Genomic DNA, 19,072 nt, shown 5'->3' on the forward strand with positions numbered 1-19,072 from the left:
GTTTATATTTTTGTTCAGTATAGTTCCCATAGTTTCGTGAAAAAAATGCTATGCTATGCACGAGTTCATCTGACTCTGGGGGAAGTAGATAAAGGGCCTCATTGCTAAAATCCCGAAGTATCCCTATAACTTTGTTTAAAAAGCTGTAGGGACTTGATAATGCTGTTAGTAAAAAAGGTATATTGTAGATCTAGTCCCTCACAAAAACAAAAACAGTTGGAAATGTGTTTCAAATATGAGAGTGTACACTTGGTTAGGCTAGTGGCAAAACTGCTATCTAAATGGAATCTAATTCTAATGCTAGTCGATGCTTTGTTGTTGCGGCTTCTGCACGTGTGCACAGTCTGAATCTACAAGGACAGGCCCAGCAGATTTGACATGCAAATCTCCTGAAAAGCTTTTATTCAGTTCCATCATTTGCAGTGCAGACAACATCCAGACTGACAACACCCAGACTGAAAACACCCAGACTGACAACATCCAGACTGACAACATCCAGACTGACAACACCCAGACTGACAACATCCAGGCTGACAACACCCAGACTGACGACACCCAGACAGACAACACCCAGACTGACAACATCCAGACTGACAACACCCAGACTGACGACACCCAGACAGACAACACCCAGACTGACGACACCCAGGCCTACAACATCCAGACTGACGACATCCAGACTGCAAACACCCAGACTGACAACACCCAGACAGACAACACCCAGACTGACAACACCCAGACAGACAACACCCAGACTGATAACACCCAGGCAGACAACACCCAGACCAGATCAGACGTTTTTAAAAGGTGAAAATACTGAGCAGGAGAAGTCAAATCAGGTGATTATGAAACACTAAGGTGGATACCTTACCACTCTGGAGTGGTACAAGGCAGATTTAAGAATATATCAATTTATCTGAGGCTCATCACTTTTATTGGTTTTATTGAACAGTTATAAAGAGGTTCTTGGGCAGACATGCTGTGCACCTGTTTATAGTGGAATCCTGTAATAGACTCATTGGTAGTCTCATATGGGTTACACATTGAATAAGAATACCTCAAAGGATTTCCCTTTCACATGTACAGGGCCGACCCTGGACAGCCTGTCACAATTGATTTGGAATACATAGCATACTTAACACTGCCATCATGCCAGTCTGTTTGTGCCATAATGCCATGTCACTCAGTGACATGCCAAACATGACAGTGTTTGGAGTTGGCAAGAACACCAACAGATCTGGGAGCAGGCTATACTTTATAATCATGTTTAAATGTATTTAAGTAGTTCTCGTTGAACAATGGGTTTCATTGAGTCATAAAAACGACAGAACTGTCCGTGTAGGTGCTCAGATTTGGACAGGACAGTGGACACCCTGCCTTCCCTGGAGGAATGTATGTGTACATTAAAACAACATGGCCTTGGCAAACCCCTCCACATTCCTAGCATGTTTCCCAAAGAAAGTTGGCTGGGGAACAGAGCAGTTCCCTGCCTGTGCTTTAAAACCTTGACATCAGGAAGGGGAGATCATGTTTGTACCATGTCATAAGCCTCATTTCATAACTCTGCTCATTCTATTCAGATAATATCAGTGGTCTTGATACCAGTGGAGATTTTAGCATGTAAATCTTGGTGGAGCAAACTCCCCCAATATTTTTCAGATGCATGCCAGCAAAGCCACTACACAACAGAACATTAAAAAAGCATTGTCTGTCAGTGAAACAGTTAATTCAGCCTTATTTACTGTCATTTAAAAAAAAATATGGCTGACTTGCTTAAACAAATGTAGTTTCTACTGACAATTGAGATTTACAAACTATGGCATGAGGGAACGATGAGCGGATAAGAGGCCATCCGTAATTTCGATTAAGACATTAAGGAGCGAGCTAAGACGTACGTAGTCAATATAACTATTTGTTCAGCACTTTTGAAATGTACAGCGACAGAATTCAGAACATGGGCCGTTCTTACAGTAGTCTCCCTGTACACCAAGTCAGAACCATAGGATAAATGAAGGGGCATATAAGCAGACAATGAAAGCTCTTACAATATTCGATGATGACAATTCTAACCCTGATTCAGATGACCATCCTACCCATGCTAGATTATGGAGACATAATTTATAGATCGGCAGGTAAGGGTGCTCTCGAGCGGCTAGATGTTCTTTACCATTTGACCATCAGATTTGCCACCAATGCTCCTTATAGGACACATCACTGCGCTCTATACTCCTCTGTAAACTGGTCATCTCTGTATACCCGTTGCAAGACCCACTGGTTGATGCTTATTTATAAAACCCTCTTAGACCTCACTCTGAGATATCTACTGCAGCCCTCATCTTCCACATACAACACCCGTTCTGCCAGTCACATTCTGTTAAAGGTCCCCAAAGCACACACATCCCTGGGTCGCTCCTCTTTTCAGTTCGCTGCAGCTAGCGACTGGAACGAGCTGCAACAAACACTCAAACTGGACAGTTTTATCTCAATCTCTTCATTCAAAGACTAAATCATGGACACTCTTATCCAATATTTATATTGTATTTATTTATTTATTTTTAATCCCAGGTCTCCGTCCACGCAGGAGGCCATTTACCTTTTGGTAGACCTACATTGTAAATAAGAATTTATTCTTAACTGACTATCCTAGTTAAATAAAGGTTAAATACATTTTTTTAAATACAAGTTCTCTACAACAGTCTGTAGGCTACATAAGCACCACCAAGTCAGAACAGTACACTAAGTTATGAGGGGGAAAGGGACCAAATTACTAGGGCGGGCCACATGGGCTACTAACAGCGTAATACACAACATACACTTAACATTGCTTTCTTAGCTACAGTATACATATCTCTCTGGCATATGACATAATTTATGCAGCACCATACAAGACATTGTAGGACTCCATGTTGTTGTGCTGTGCTCACTTGAACAGGAAGGTGGTGCAGCGATCCTTCTTGTGTGCAATTTTGTTTATGAAACTTTGTCATCAAAGTCTGACATTCTCTGGATTTATGGTGCTTTCAAGACAACTGGGAACAAGGTTGAATCCATGGCCTCCTTAATCCTTAAGATCCAAGGGGGCTTGTACTGCCTAGCTCTCCCTCTAGATTCTGTGGTGACAAAGTGTCCCCATGAGTGACAGAACACTGAGCCAAAAAACTAGAAACTAGAGAATATTACCAATGCCTAAGCTCTGTACTTTCCACTAGCTGCCCCTCCACCACAGAAAGCACTGAGCTAGGCTGAATCACCTGCATTTTGGAGCTGCCTTACTAAAGAAAGCAAAAAAGAGACCATGTTTCTATGCGGCTTTATTAACTCAATATTTAAAAAATTACATTGTTTGCAAACTAATATGTGACATGTATTAAAGCCAAAATAACATGCATGACAAACACAAAAAAATATATATTACAGTATCAGTCAAAAGTTTGGACACTCGATGAAGGGTTTTTCTTTATTTTGACTATTTTCTACATTGTAGAATAAAAGTGAAGACATAGAAACTATGAAATAACACATATGGAATCATGTAGTAACCAAAAAAGTGTTAAACAAATCAAAATATATTTTATGTTACAAAGAAAGTACTTTGTTTCTGGCCATTTTGAGCCTGTAATCGAACCCACAAATGATGATGCTCCAGATACTCAACTAGTCTAAAGAAGGCCAGTTGTATTGCTTCTTTAATCAGAACAACAGTTTTCAGGTGTGCTAACATAATTGCAAAAGGGTTTTCTGATGATCAATTAGCCTTTTAAAATGATAAATGGATTAGCTAACACAACATGCCATTGGAACTAAGAAGTGATAGTTGCTGATAATAGGCCTCTGTACACCTATGTAGATATTCCATTAAAAATCCAGCTACAATAGTCATTTACAACATTAACAATGTCTACACTGTATTTCTGATCAATTTTATGTTATTTTAATGGACAGAAAATAGCTTTTCTTTCACCAACAAGGACATTTCTATGTGACCAAACTTTTGAACAGTATGGTATATAAAAACATTTTCTTTTTAGCTAAACAGTTGGGGCTCAAAGCAGGTGCTTGATACAGCCATCAGACATATCAGAGAATACAGCTGTTATACACTCGCATTCGCTGACATAATTGACAGTTTGAACTCAGCTTTGTTTCAGGTTTAATTCTCCAGGTCCTCGGTAATCAAGGTCCTCGGTGGAGATTTGCACCACCAAGGGAAACTAGGTGGGGAAAACAGTTGTCTTTGGAGTTGACGCAGAAATATATAAAATGTAAACTGGCATCTGTGCGTTTGCTTAATCCAATAAATGTATGACTCCATGTGTAACCAATCATTTGGAGATGCCAAATGTGGCTGACTGGTAATGTCCTCTGACTCATCATGTCAGGTAATGAAAATTATATTAACAGGTGTAGGCCTAATATCAAGTTCGACACCTCTCAGAAAGCATTAGAGCCTGTGATAAAAACATTTTTCAATACATTCTAACGGTTTCCTACTAGGGCTAGGAATACTTCCCAAACATCCCTTCACACCACCCAACACTACAATGAAATGATCAAATAATCCAATAATATTTTAAAACAAAAGATATTTGGAAGACATTCCTGATCGTATTTGATATTATTGTTATTATTAGTTTTTTTTGCATCATTGGCTAAGATATATTTTTGAAAAATCAACAATAGCCAAACTAATTGTGGTAGGCTAAATTCCACAGTATAGTAGGCCATCACACTTTCACTTTTTGTGAGTTACTTTTATCTGAACAGCGGACTCCCTGGGCTATGAACCCTGCGCAAAGAATTTTATATATTTTTGTATTCGAGCGGCACAAAAGCATGATTGATAGATCCTTGGCAAATCACAGAATCCCCTGTTCTTATTTGGCCAATCGTTGCGCATCCTGGGCGGTGTTTGTAGCTCTGCTGGAGTGTGTTTTTTTCTTCCCTCTCGCAAACCGAAGAGAGAGAATCCCAAAAATGACAACCAGATTGCAGGGGAGCAGAGCAAAGAGTGAGTGAGAGAGACTGGGAGAGAGAAAGAACTCAACAACCCGTTCAGTTTCAGAGAGAGATTAGAGAATATCAACCAGCGCATGTTTTATTTTACAGCTTCATACTCGGCATCTTGTGGAAAATTCCGACTTTAGAAATGTAGTTGGATACAAAGAAAACCTGAGAAGAGTACACCAATGTGTTTTTGAAAACAAAAGCGTTAGCATAAACGTTTCCTGTTTTTTGACAGCGTAGTAGAACGGAGAACCGCTTGGTTTGAACCCTTTTCACAGTTGTGTGAAAATCACTGTCTGCTACAATACAACCGGCAAGATGTGTGACCTGATGCCAGCTTCGCAACCTGCTGAAAAAATCGGCAAAATGAAAAAGTTGCGAAGAACTTTGTCAGAGAGCTTCAGTCGCATAGGTAAGTAGCCTACCCCTACTGTAGCGGTTATAGTGCAACAATGCATAGCCTATCGCAGTACTAACGGTTAGGGGAAACGGTGCTGCTGTAGCCTAGGGAACTAAATTATTCTAATAATGTCCACCCCAGCTAGTCGGGACGATAGCGGAATTTCACTTTACAAAAAGCTTTAGACAAAAAAACAGCGGTGGCATTCACACTGGTGGCAATCGCTTTTACGACATTACGATGATGCATTATGGCTATAACTGTCATTGTGTTGCTGCCATTCAACACATTGTTACACGGTGACCGTAAATTACATTAACCAGATTGCATTCTAAATACATGGCTAGGATATTAGCTATGTGAATATTGTAAATGGGTAGTTCATGTTGAGTGTTATCATAAAACATCAGGTACTTGCCGATGTGCTTATTGTAAAACTGGAAGAAGCTTGCTATCCAAATGGCCCGCGTGCGTAAACTCAGGCATCTAAACAGGTCTCTCTCTCTCTCTCTCTCATATATATCCCGGTGTTGGTCTATACGGTTTGGTGCATTAAAGGCTCACCAAAAATCACTCCCTATGTAGACGATTGCTATATATTATCTCCCCCCAAATTAACGGCTCAGATGCAACAAGAAGAGGGAACATTTACCAATATGAGGCTGCATGAAAAAAAGGTCGTCATTGACTTTTCTGCTGCATGGATTGTCCTTGTCCATATTGGTCACTGTTGCTGCTGATATCTGCATCAGCGCATCAACATGGTGCACTGCACTATATAGGCATTGATTGATCACTCACTGTCTGTCTGTCTGTGTTTCACGGACGGTTTAACAAAGAGCATTACAGCTTAGTTTGAGAAGTTGGGCTTCTTGTAACCAAGTCATAATGCGACATCCCTACTGTATTCCAGTATATATCATTATTGTCTATACATATCCTAATAATACGCTCACACTCAATGTCACATCATAGTTCAGCCTGGTCTCATAGACTAGAAAATTCTGGACCCTCAAATTAGTACAATATGTTACCTTTGGTATGATTACGTAAGACAGATTGTTACTTATGGCAAAAAAAATGAAGGTAGGGTGGTTGGTCGGGGTGGAAAGGTTGCGAGTTCGAAGCTCATCACAGACAACTTTAGAATTCTAGCCAATTAGCAACTTTGCAAATACTTACAACGTTCAAGCTACTTTGCAATTACTTAGCATGTTAGCTAACCCTTCCCCATAACCCTAATACTAACCTTATCCCTTCTAGTTAACCCTTCCCTTAACCCTAACCTTAATCCTTTAACCTACACTACTGTTCAAAAGTTTGGGGTCACTTAGAAATGTCCTTGTTTTTGAAATAATTTTTTTTGTCCATTAAAATAACATCAAATTGATCAGAAATACAGTGTAGACATTATTCATGTTTTAAATTACTATTGTAGCTGGAAACAGCTTATTTTTTATGGAATATCTACATAGGCGTGCAGAGGCCCATTATCAGCAATCATCACTCCTGTGTTCCAATGGCACGTTGTGTTAGCTAATCCAAGTTTTAAAAGCTAATCCATCTTAAAAGACTAATTGATCATTAGAAAACCCTTTTGCAATGATGTTAGCACACCTGAAAACTGTTGTTCTGATTAAAGAAGAAATAAGACTGGCCTTCTTTAGACTAGTTGAGTATCTGAAGCATCAGCATTTGTGGGTTTGTTTACAGGCTCAAAATGGCCAGAAACAAAGTGCTGTCTTCTGAAACTCGGCAGTCTATTCTTGTTCTGAGAAATGAAGGCTATTCCATGTGAGAAATGGCCAAGAAACTGAATATCTCGTATTACGCTGTGAACTACTCCCTTCACAGAACAGCGCAAACTAGCTCTAACCAGAATAGAAAGAGGAGTGGGAGGCCCCGGTGCACAACTGAGCAAGAGGACAAGTACATTAGAGTGTCTAGTTTGAGAAACAGATGCCTCACAAGTCCTCAACTACTCCTCCCCATCAACTGGCAGGTTCATTAAATAGTACTCGCAAAACACCAGTCTCAACGTCAACAGAGAAGAGGCGACTCCGGGATGCTGCTCCTCTGTCCAGTGTCTGTGTTCTTTTGCCCATCTTAATCTTTTATTTTTATTGGCTATTCTGAGATATGGCTTTTTCTTTGCATCTCTGCCTAGAAGGCCAGCATCTCGGAGTCGCCTCTTCACTGTTGATGTTGAGACTGGTGTTTTGCGAGTACTTTATAATGAAGCTGCCAGCTACAATCATTCTAGCTGGCATGATTGTAGCTGTAGCTACAAGCATGGTCCAATTTGATGTGGACCGTGATTGTAGGCTATTTATCCTACCTTGCTATTCCAGGCTATGCGTCCACCTTGCATGTCAATTGCTAACTGTGCTAAGCTCATGTACAGTAGGATCTGCAAACTCACAACTCTATCCTTGTCTTTTGACTGTTACTGTGTATTTACAGTACATCGCTATGACAATGCAGCCTTCTGACCTTAGCTGAGGTTAGCTGGGATGAGACTGTTGGCCTACTTCAGGGATCATCTAGATTCAGCTACGGGCTGATTTTTTCTTGAGCAGATGGTCAGGGGCCCGGAACATAATTACAAATAATTTGTAGACTGCAAATGGACTAAAACATAAGAATTTCAAACCTTGCTTACATTTGTACACGGTTGCATACACTGTATATCTCTATTTTGTGTGGGAATACTTTGGAACCGATTTCCCAAATTAAAATCATTATTTTATGTCCAACAATAATAACAATAATAAAAAAAGTATGATTTTATTCAAAAATATAAAATCACCCGCGGGCCGCAAGTTGTGGAACCCTGGCCTACTGTATATGTCAATATATATAAAACAAGTTTTATTTAACCTTTATTTAACCTTTATATGTTACTTTGTCACCATAAATAATAACTTGCTTTACTGTTGAATAATGAATATATATATATCCCACATGGATGAAACGTTGCATCGTTTGTTGTCTTCGTTTGGAAAGAGAATGGCATGCATTTTATTTTAGCTTGTTCCTCTGCTTACAAATTCACATTCATCCCATAAGCATGGAATGCAAATGTGCATGAGTGATTTAAGGGGGTTAGTTTAGTTGTAGCTTCAAGGGGGATATGTTTCATGTAGGATATAAAGGAAAGCAGTAGAAGTTATGGGCTGATTTGGTTTTCTGAAATGTGAGAGTATTTGTTTTTTCTTCTTTACATTCGAGTGAAGTTGGGCAAAAAATGTCTCCCTGTTTGTCTCCCTTTATGTTGTACGACTCCCACACAGTTCTTTCCTTGATGATCAGAAATGCATGCAGTTGATATAGACTATTCTTTCTTTTCTATGCTCCTCCTTACCATGGTATAACACAGTGACTTGTAGACAGATGATATCATTTACAGTATCTTATATTTATGTTCTAGAATACGAGTCCATGTTTAGTTATATTTTGGAAATGTTCAATATGTCAGACTTATATGTGAAGGAGTGTTCGAACTAAATAACAATGCAACAGAGTCTTGTGTATTGACTCAAGTCCCCATTCACTGTAGTTGTAATGATCCTGCTGTATTTTCTACGTTGAGGAAATTCTCCTCTCCTTTATGTGTCTCTGTTCTATGATGAGAAAGATGCAATTCTTTGGCTCCGCGTCTAGATGACTCTGCCTCAAAACAATGCCATTGACATGAATAAGTCATTTTACATCAAGGCCAAACAAAATACCGTTACTCCCATGTGTAACTTCCCCTTTCTCATTGTAACAGATTAGTTGTGATACCCTGTAAGGGTGCGTGCTGGTGGCAGGGAAGTCAGGCGCAGGAGATCGAACTTTGTATAAAACGGAGCAGTTTCATAAGTGCTCAAAAACTCAGAAAACCAAAATATACAAAATAATACAAGTGGGTACAAAACCCGTCGCACACCAGAACATATCTTGCAAATAGCTTACAAACAAACAATCACCGAGAAGGACAATGAGGGGGAACAGAGGGTTAAATACACAACATGTAATGAATGAGATTGGAACTAGGTGTGATACAAGACAAGACAAAACCAAAGAAAAATGAAAAGAGGATCAGCGATGGCTAGAAGGTCGGCGACTTCGACCGCCCGAACAAGGAGAGGGACCAACTTGGGCGGAAGTCGTGACAGATGACCCGGAGGGCGAGGCGCAGGGCGATCCGGACGAAGACGGTGGAACTCCTGCACCATAGATGGGTCCAACACGTCCTCGACCGGAACCCAGCACCTCTCCTCCGGACCGTACCCCTCCCACTCCACGAGATACTGAAGGCCCCTCGCCCGGCGCCTCGAATCCAGTATGAAGCTAACGGAATACGCCGGGCCCCCCCCCCCAATAGCATTTCAAACGTCACTCGCTCTGAGACTTGGAGTAGTTGTTCCCCTTGCTCTGCAAAGACTGCGGCTTTTGTGGAGCGATGGGTAACAATGCTTCGAGGGTGGCTGTTGTCGATGTGTTCCTGGTTCGAGCCCAGGTAGGGTCGAGGAGAGGGACGGAAGCTATACTGTTACACTGGCAATACTAAAGTGCCTATAAGAACATCCAATAGTCAAAGGTATGTGAAATACAAATGGTATAGAGAGAAATAGTCCTATAATTCCTATAATAACCTCAACCTAAAACTTCTTACCTGGGAATATTGAAGACTCATGTTAAAAGGAACCACCAGCTTTCATATCTTCTCATGTTCTGAGCAAGGAACTTAAACGTTAGCATTTTTACATGGCACATATTGCACTTTTACCTTCTTCTCCAACACTTTGTTTTTGCATTATTTGAACCAAATTGAACATGTTTCATTATTTATTTGAGGCTAAATTGATTTGATTCATGTATTATATTCAGTTAAAATAAAAGTGTTCATTCAGTATTGTTGTAATTGTCATTATTACAAATAAATAAATGTAAAAAAAATAATCGGACGTTTAATCGGTATCGGCTTTTTTTGGTCCTCCAATAATCGGTATCGGTATCGGCGCTGAAAAATCATAATCGGTCGACCTCTAGTCTGTAGGGCCGTAGGGAGACCGGGCAGAGGGAGGAGACGACAGGTCTTAGAGAAACGATCCACAACGACCAGGATCGCGGTGTTACCCTGTGAGAGTGGAAGATCAGTAAGAAAATCCACCGACAGGTGCGACCAAGGCCACTGTGGAACGGGTAATGGGTGTAACCTTACCTCTGGGCAGGTGCCTAGGAGCCTTACACTGGGCGCACACCGAGCAGGAGGAAACATTAACCCTCACGTCCTTAGCCAAGGTAGGCCACAAGTACCTCCCGTTCAAACAACGCACTGTCCGACCGATCCCAGGATGACCAGAGGAGGGTGACGTGTGGGCCCAATAGATCAACCGGTCACGGACAGCAGACGGGATGTACAGACGCCCAGCGGGACACTGGACGGGAGCGGGCTCTGCACGTAACGCCTGCTCAATGTCCGTGTCCAGCTCCCACACTACCGGCGCCACCAGGCAGGAGGCGGGGAGTATGGGAGTGGGATCCATGGGCCGCTCCTCTGTGACATACAGCCGGGACAATGCGTCTGCCTTCGCGTTCTGGGAGCCTGGTCTGTAAGAAAGGGTAAACACAAAATGGGTGAAAAACATGGCCCACCTTGCCTGGCGAGGGTTCAGTCTTCTCGCTGCTCGGATGTACTCCAGATTGTGGTGGTCAGTCCAGGTGAGAAAAGGGTGTCTAGCCCCCTCAAGCCAATGTCTCCACACCTTCAAGGCCTTGACGACAGCCAACAACTCCCGGTTCCCCACGTCATAGTTTTGCTCTGCCGGGCTGAGCTTCTTCGAGAAGAATGCACAAGGACGGAGCTTCGGTGGCGTACCCGAGCGCTGAGAGAGCACAGCTCCTATCCCAGCCTCGGACGCGTCCACCTCCACTATGAACGCCAAAGAGGGATCCGGATGGGCCAGCACGGGAGCCAAGGTAAACAGAGCCCTCAGGTGACTAAAAGCCCTGTCCGCCTCAGCTGTCCACTGCAAGCGCACCGGGGCACCCTTCAGCAGTGAGGTAATGGGAGCTGCTACCCGACCAAAACCCCGGATAAACCTCCGGTAGTAGTTGGCAAACCCTAAGAACCCCTGCACCTCCTTTACCATGGTGGGAGTCGGCCAATTACGCACGGCTGCAATGCGGTCACTCTCAATCTCCACCCCTGAGGAGATACCCTAGGAAGGAGACGGACTGTTGGAAGAACAGGCATTTCTCAGCCTTGACGTACAGGTCATGCTCCAACAGGCGACCAAGCACTCTGTGCACCAGGGACACATGCTCGGCGCGTGTAGCGGAGTATATCAAAATGTCATCAATATACACCACTACACCCTGCCAGTGCAGGTCCCTGAAAATCTCATCTACAAAGGCTTGGAAGACTGATGGCGCATTCATCAACCCGTACGGCATGACGAGGTACTCATAGTGCCCAGAGGGGGTACTGAAAGCCGTCTTCCACTTGTCTCCCTTTCGGATACGCACCAGGTTGTACGCACTCCTGAGATCTAATTTGGTGAAGAAGCGCGCCCCGTGCATTGACTCTATCGCTGTGGCTATGAGCGGTAGCGGGTAACTATACCTCACAGTGATCTGATTCAGACCCCGATAGTCAATACACGGGCGCAGACCTCCCTCCTTCTTCTTCACAAAAAAGAAACTCGAGGAGTCGGGTGAAGTGGAGGACCGAATGTACCCCTGACGCAGGGATTCGGAGACATATGTTTCCATAGCCTCCGTCTCCGCCTGTGAGAGGGGATACACGTGACTCCTGGGAAGTGCAGCGTCTACCAGGAGATCTATCGCACAATCGCCCCATCGATGAGGTGGTAATTGAGTCGCCTTCTTTTTGGAGAATGCGAGCCAAATCGGCATATTCAGGGGGAATGCACACGGTGGAGACCTGGTCTTGACTCTCCACCGTAGTAGCGCCCTGCCTGCTGCCTCGATCCCCAGAGGAACCAACCCGGCACCGACCGGCAGTGTGAACTCTGCAGCCACAGATGGTGCACGAGCGGGAACCCCCTCCAGTCTCCTTGCGCACCGCCCCTCCCAGCTCCATGGGTATCGGAGAGGGGGTGAGGGAGGATGGAACCACCGGACCCCGATCAGAACGTCCGCGGGTAGCCAGCAGGTTGTCCAGCCGGATGGACTGGTCGAACGTGAGGGTGGTGTCTCTGCAGGCCAACTCCCGACGGACGTCCTCGCACAGACTGCAGCGGTAATCGTCGATCAGGGCCCTGTCGCTCCATCCCGGGCCGGCAGCCAGGGTCCTAAACTCCAGGGCGAACTCCTGGGCGCTCCTCATCTCCTGCCTCAGATGGAAGAGCTCTACCCTCGGGCGGGTGGTCAAAGACTGTGGTCGAAGACTGGTGAACTCCTCAAACAGGTCCAACGCCGCATCTCCCTCTCTCCACACGGCGTTGGCCCTCTCCAGGGCTTTCCCGGTGAGGCACGAGACGAGGGCGGACACCCTCTCACGGCCCCATTGAGCCGGGTGGACGGTGGCCAGGTATAGCTCCAGTTGAAGCAGAAACCCCTGGCAGTTCGCAGCCTCTCCGTCGTACTCCTGGGGCAGGGAGAGACGAATCCCACTGGAACCAGGTGGAACAGGGGCACTCAGGAGAGACCCCGGTTGTGCTGGTGGAGGCGCTGGAAGAACTCCCTGTGGAAGATCAAAACCCAGCGGTCCATTGTCTGGACAACGCGGTCCATGGCGGTGCCAAGATGGTGAAGCATTGCTGCGTGCTCCCGGACGCGCTCCTCCACCTCTATAACCGGGGTACCTGCTCCTGCTGACTCCATAGTCAGGTCGGTGATTCTATAAGGGTGCGTGCTGGTGGCAGGGAAGTCAGACGCAGGAGATCCAACTTGGTATAAACGGAGCAGTTTAATAAGTGCTCAAAAACAAAAATATACAAAATAATACAAGTGGGTACAAAACCCGTCGCACACCAGAACATAACTTGCACATAGCTTACAAACAAACAATCACCGACAAGGGCAATGAGGGGGAACAGAGGGTTAAATACACAACATGTAATGAATGGGATTGGAACTAGGTGTGATACAAGACACAAGACAAAACCAAAGGAAAATGAAAAGTGGATCAGCGATGGCTAGAAGGTCGGTGACTTCGACCGCCGAACGCCGCCCGAACAAGGAGAGGGACCAACTTCGGCGGAAGTCGTGACATATCAGATAATTATTATTGACTTCGTTATGGGAAATTTGTAATTAAAAAGATATTTACTAGGCTATGTTTCCGAAAAGCATTTTTCAGCACTCCTCCCAGGCAATGTGGATTGGTTTGTCTTTCACAGTTAAAAACAAAGCTAAAGATAAGATCTGGTTGGCACTGAATGTAACATACAGTACATCTAGCTGTCAAGGAGGAAACAATCACACCGGCAACACAGCTTTGTTTACCTTCCTTTTCATAAATACGAAGAATATAGCTGTCCAGTGCAATCACTATGACTTCCTGTAATTATATTTATAGTGGCGAGAGAAGACAAGAGCTCCTCAGTCACACCAATGGGCTGCTAGTGTTGTGTTGATCTTTCCCTGCCACACCTGGGTTCAAATATTGTTTGAAATCCTTCAAATGTACTTTTAGCGTTTGCTTAAGCCTGCCTAGATTTGGGTGGGGTGTGCACTTTTGGGACTATTCCATTGGTTCTGTTGCACCAGGCAAGATCGATCAAGCACAGCTAAAGTATATTTAAAGATTTCAAATACTATTTGAAGTGAACCCAGGTGTGTTCCCAGCCATTCACTAGTCTACTAATGATGATGCAGTGTCTGAAAGGTCTGTCTAATAAAGCACAAACAAACTCTTCTTCTAAATGCTGCCAGTGTCGGATCATGTTGATTGACCTCGGACTGTCTGCCTGAGTGTTTGCCTTAATGAAGGAAGCATAATGAATCTATATCACATGAATAGGAAATCAGGACACAATTACAGGGCTGTGTGTGTGCGTATGTGTGTGCATGTGTGTGTGGGTTATGAGTGAGTGCACACTGTGGTTGTAGTCACTGTTTCTGTTCCCTGTTCAAAAGACGTCAATGTGAGCCTGATTTTCTTCTTCTCTCTATTTTCAGCTTTCAAGAAAGAGGACAGTGGCTTTGATGAGGTGAGTTCAAAACCAATGAAATTTGGACAGCTGGTGAAATGATTGGCACATTTTTCAGTGCAATACAACAATATTTGATGTTAATGCCTATTGTGTGGTATCATGGATTGAATTCATAGACAGACAATACTGTGGTGGTTCTGTATGCAGTTCAGTAGTTTATTTCTATGATCGGTCATTAGATAGGGTTTGTAATGTATTCATGTGTACTGCATCAGGGCTGTCCTATCATCTCAGTCCTCTGGGCCAGTCTTTGTCACTAGGAAGCCAACCAGACACATTATTCTGTGGACAGAGAAACTAACATCAGAATGATGAAAGTATTAGAGAAGGTTTTCCCAATGTATAACAATGCTGCATGCGTGTGTGTGTGTGTGTGTGCATGCGTGTGTGTGTGTGTGTGTGCATGCGTGTGTGTGCATGTGTGTGCGTGTGCGTGAGTGTGTTTGCATGCGCGCGTGTGTTGATGAGGAAGCCGATAAGGCCGTAGACACTAGGATGTAAATGTTAAATGCGTTGGCAGGGAAATTCTGCTTGCTTGCTCTTTTGAGTTGAAGTAACATAGATTTTCTTCCCAAGCCCTCAATGCGGTGCTTTAGATTGGTATCTAAAGAGATGTCCTTGGTGAAAGATAAGGCTTAACTCCTGTGGTCTCTAAGCCTTTCCCTTTTCCAGTTGGAAATTTAAGTACACAAGGTGTAGAGAAACTGAGGAGACAGCAGCCAGTGTGAATGTTTGCTGATCTTGCTTTGGTTAATGATAGCCTTATCTGTTTAGCTTATGAAGGTGGTGATGGTACAGACAAACCAGGGATTGCATTAACTAACTGAACAGCTCTACACTACACAATTTTGCCACAAATTCCCCCGTTTTTGCCGTCCCAGATCGGGGTGAAATCCTATGAACTTGGGCTAGGATCAATACGTCGGGACTCGCATAGTTTGAGTGGGTCAAGGACACACCGATGATGGCTGTTCCATTCTCCAGACCCCTGTCAAATGTCCTGATCATTTTGGTTGTGCATCTTGTAGTATGAGCAGTGCTATGACGAGATTGGGCAAGGACTGCTGCCAATAGCCAATGAGCACTCAGCATGTGAGACCAAAACAATGATGGCGAAGAGGAAAGCAACAACTACATGCACCGTGTGGACCGAGGTGATGGAGGACATATTGGTGGAGCTGTGGAGAGAACCTGGCTGCCTTCAATGTGCAAGTTCGTTTTACATGGCCCGGTGCCTCGGATGAGCGCAGTTTGCTCATTCCGTTGGTCCTTAAGTGAAATCTCCACCCACCATGCAAAACGAATTCTACCAATATTACATCTTCGTCCTACCATGACACAAACCAAAAAGATAATTTCATATTATCGTTATTATTTCATATTAAGTTCATATTCTGCGCCTCTGGCTTTTTCAAAATGTTTCTGCACATAATAATGTGCACACTTATAAAACAGCTCACTGTTTGCGTGTCAGCATTTTTTTCCTACGACAACCGAGAAATGCAGGGCAGGATCAAGTAGGGAATCATTGTGTAATGTGAGCAGCCACGTCCTGGGGTTGAGGATGGAAGGAAGGAAAGATTTGGGACAAGGAAATCATGAAATGTGACCACGTCCAAGTTGTTAAGATTTTTTTGTTAAGTCGTGTAGTGTAAAATCTCTGGGGATGTCCCCTCCTCCCATGTCCCTGTATTCTTGCCTAGCCCTACACAGATTATAAGAGTGATGGGCAATTCCTCTTTGCTGCCCTCTCTCTCTGTCTCTCTGTCTCTCTCTGTCTTTCTCTGTCTCTCTCTCTCCCTTTCAATTCAATTCATTTCAATTTGCTTTATTGGCATGACGTAACAATGGACATATTGCCAAAGCTTATTTTGGATATTAACAATATAAAAACAAAAGAAAACAAAAAATGAGAATCAAAATTGTCAACGGGACAACAGTAACGACAATAACCAAGGGTCAGAATAACCATACATTCAACAATAACAAGAGTAACAAGAGAGAGTACATGTGCAGGTTGATTGGTCTGTCAGACACTGTCCCTCAACTTATGGCAGGCAGCAATGTAGTGCGCTGCCAACCCAACTTTCTCTCCCTTTCTCTCCTTCTCTCTGTCTCTTTCTCTCTCTCTCTGTCTCTTTATCTCTCTCTCTGTCTCTCTCTGTCTCTCTCTCTCCATTTCTTTCTCTGTCTCTGTCTGTCTCTGTCTGTCTCTCTCTGTCTCTGTCTCTCTCTGTCTCTCTCTCCCTTTCTCTCTCTCTCGCTCTCTCTGTCTCTTTCACTCTCTCTGTCTCTTTCTCTCTCTGTCTCTCTCTGTCTCTGTCTCTCTCTCTCTCTCTCTCTCTCTCTCTCTCTCTCTCTCTCTCTCTCTCTCTCTCTCTCTGTCTCTCTCTGTCTCTCTCTGTCTCTCTCTGTCTCTGTCTCTCTCTATCTCTCTCTCTCTGTGTTCCTCTGTCCTTTCACCCTCTTTCTTTCTGAGGTCCAGGCCAAGGGTCAACATCTCTCTAAGGACTTTACGTAACACTGGACTGGTGCTCACTGCCCTCTCTGTCTCTGTCTCTCTCTGTCTCTCTCTCTCTCTCTCTCTCTGTCTCTCTCTCTCTCTCTCTCTCTCTCTCTCTCTCTCTCTCTCTCTCTCTCTCTCTCTCTCTCTCTCTCTCTCTCATTGTTCCTCTCTCGCTATCACTGCTGTGGCCACCTGTCAGTTCATAATGAGCATCTCCTCTCCCTGCTTGTGTATAGAAAATCTGACCACTGGTGGACTTACCATTAGGTAGAAGAGGCAATTGCCTCAGGCCTCACATCATCAATGGACCTCATGAGCTGGGCATTTTAAAATAATATTCAAATAATTTCTACGCCCCCCCTGCTCTAGACAATAAATGAATCCCCATCATAATCTGTTTTTAAGATAGAGATATCCACCGATGTCGGCGGAAGGTGGCAGAGCTACAGCAGTGTTTGTCAAATTAGGAACTCGTTACCGGGGCGAAAAATTAATGGAAGTGAATAGGGCATTTCCACGTCAAAGGTATACAGGTTTTTTCATGTATGAATATGTTATTCAATTAGTTTCTATAGGATAATAGCAGTAAGACCAAATTCAATATTTCATCAAATAATATTTTTGTAACCTAAAATTCTAAATCAAATATCTAAATGGTCCGTGGTATGAGCATCTTAAAACAATTCCATATGTTAGTTTTGTCACGGCCGTCGTAGGGAGGAGACCAAGGCGCAGCGTGGTATGCGTACATTCTCTTTATTTTAAGAATAAACACTGAAACAAAACAACAAAACGAACCGTGAAGCTATACAAAGAGTGCTAACAGGCAACTACACATAGACAAGAACCCACAAAACCAAAGGGAAAATGACAACCTAAATATGATCCCCAATCATAGACAACGATTAACAGCTGCCTCTGATTGGGAAAAAATTCAGGCCACCATAGACCTACATATGCCTAGACTTACAAACACACCTGGACATACAAAAACCCTAGACAATACAAAACTAGCATACCCACCCTCACACCCTGACCTGACCAAAATAATACAGAAAACATAGATAATTAAGGTCAGGGCGTGACAAGTTTAGAAGTAGTCTCACATTGCTATACCTCCAAAATCGTGTCGCTGTGTGGAGAATTTTGCATTGCTAAAACAGTTTGAATGATCCTATGGCTCCCAGCGGCAATATTTTGATTGGGTGTTTTCAAGAACCCTCTCCCACATGCCCATTGGTGCCAGGTGTTATGTTTGGCGCTGTTTTCTGACTGGATGGGACACATTTTGCAGAGAGTTGGTCCGTATCAGGTCCTAATCCAGGCACTTGTCATCTCCCGTCTGGATTACTGCAACTCGCTGTTGGCTGGGCTCCCTGCCTGTGCCATTAAACCCCTACAACTCATCCAGAACGCCGCAGCCCGTCTGGTGTTCAACTTTCCCAAGTTCTCTCACGTCACCCCGCTCCTCCGCTCTCTCCACTGGCTTCCAGTTGAAGCTCGCATCCGCTACAAGACCATGGTGCTTGCCTACGGAGCTGTGAGGGGAACGGCACCTCCGTACCTTCAGGCTCTGATCAGGCCCTACACCCAAACAAGGGCACTGCGTTCATCCACCTCTGGCCTGCTCGCCTCCCTACCTCTGAGGAAGTACAGTTCCCGCTCAGCCCAGTCAAAACTGTTCGCTGCTCTGGCACCCCAATGGTGGAACAAACTCCCTCACGACGCCAGGTCAGCGGAGTCAATCACCACCTTCCGGAGACACCTGAAACCCCACCTCTTTAAGGAATACCTAGGATAGGATAAAGTAATCCTTCTACCCCCCCCCCCCTTAAAAGAGTTAGATGCACTATTGTAAAGTGGTTGTTCCACTGGATATCATAAGGTGAATGCACCAATTTGTAAGTCGCTCTGGATAAGAGCGTCTGCTAAATGACTTAAATGTAATGTAAATGTATGCTAGTTTGCAACATTGCAGAAAATGGAAGAAAA

The 19,072-nt window shown here is 44.0% G+C and overlaps 1 protein-coding gene across 1 annotated transcript in view; it reads left to right on the forward strand.

The window, feature by feature from the left end:
- The first annotated feature begins 4,952 nt into the window (after nt 1–4,952).
- LOC139564595 (cyclin-dependent kinase 14-like) overlaps nt 4,953–19,072 on the forward strand; it is a 214,514-nt gene continuing 200,394 nt past the window's right edge. The window contains exons 1-2 of the mRNA XM_071384231.1: nt 4,953–5,416; nt 14,540–14,571. Of these exons, the coding sequence (XP_071240332.1) occupies nt 5,323–5,416; nt 14,540–14,571 (126 nt within the window). The 5' untranslated portion in view covers nt 4,953–5,322. The remainder of the gene's footprint in view (nt 5,417–14,539; nt 14,572–19,072) is intronic.

The sequence above is a fragment of the Salvelinus alpinus genome, chromosome 35 (genome assembly GCF_045679555.1).
Source record: "Salvelinus alpinus chromosome 35, SLU_Salpinus.1, whole genome shotgun sequence".
NCBI classification, from domain to species: domain Eukaryota; kingdom Metazoa; phylum Chordata; class Actinopteri; order Salmoniformes; family Salmonidae; genus Salvelinus; species Salvelinus alpinus.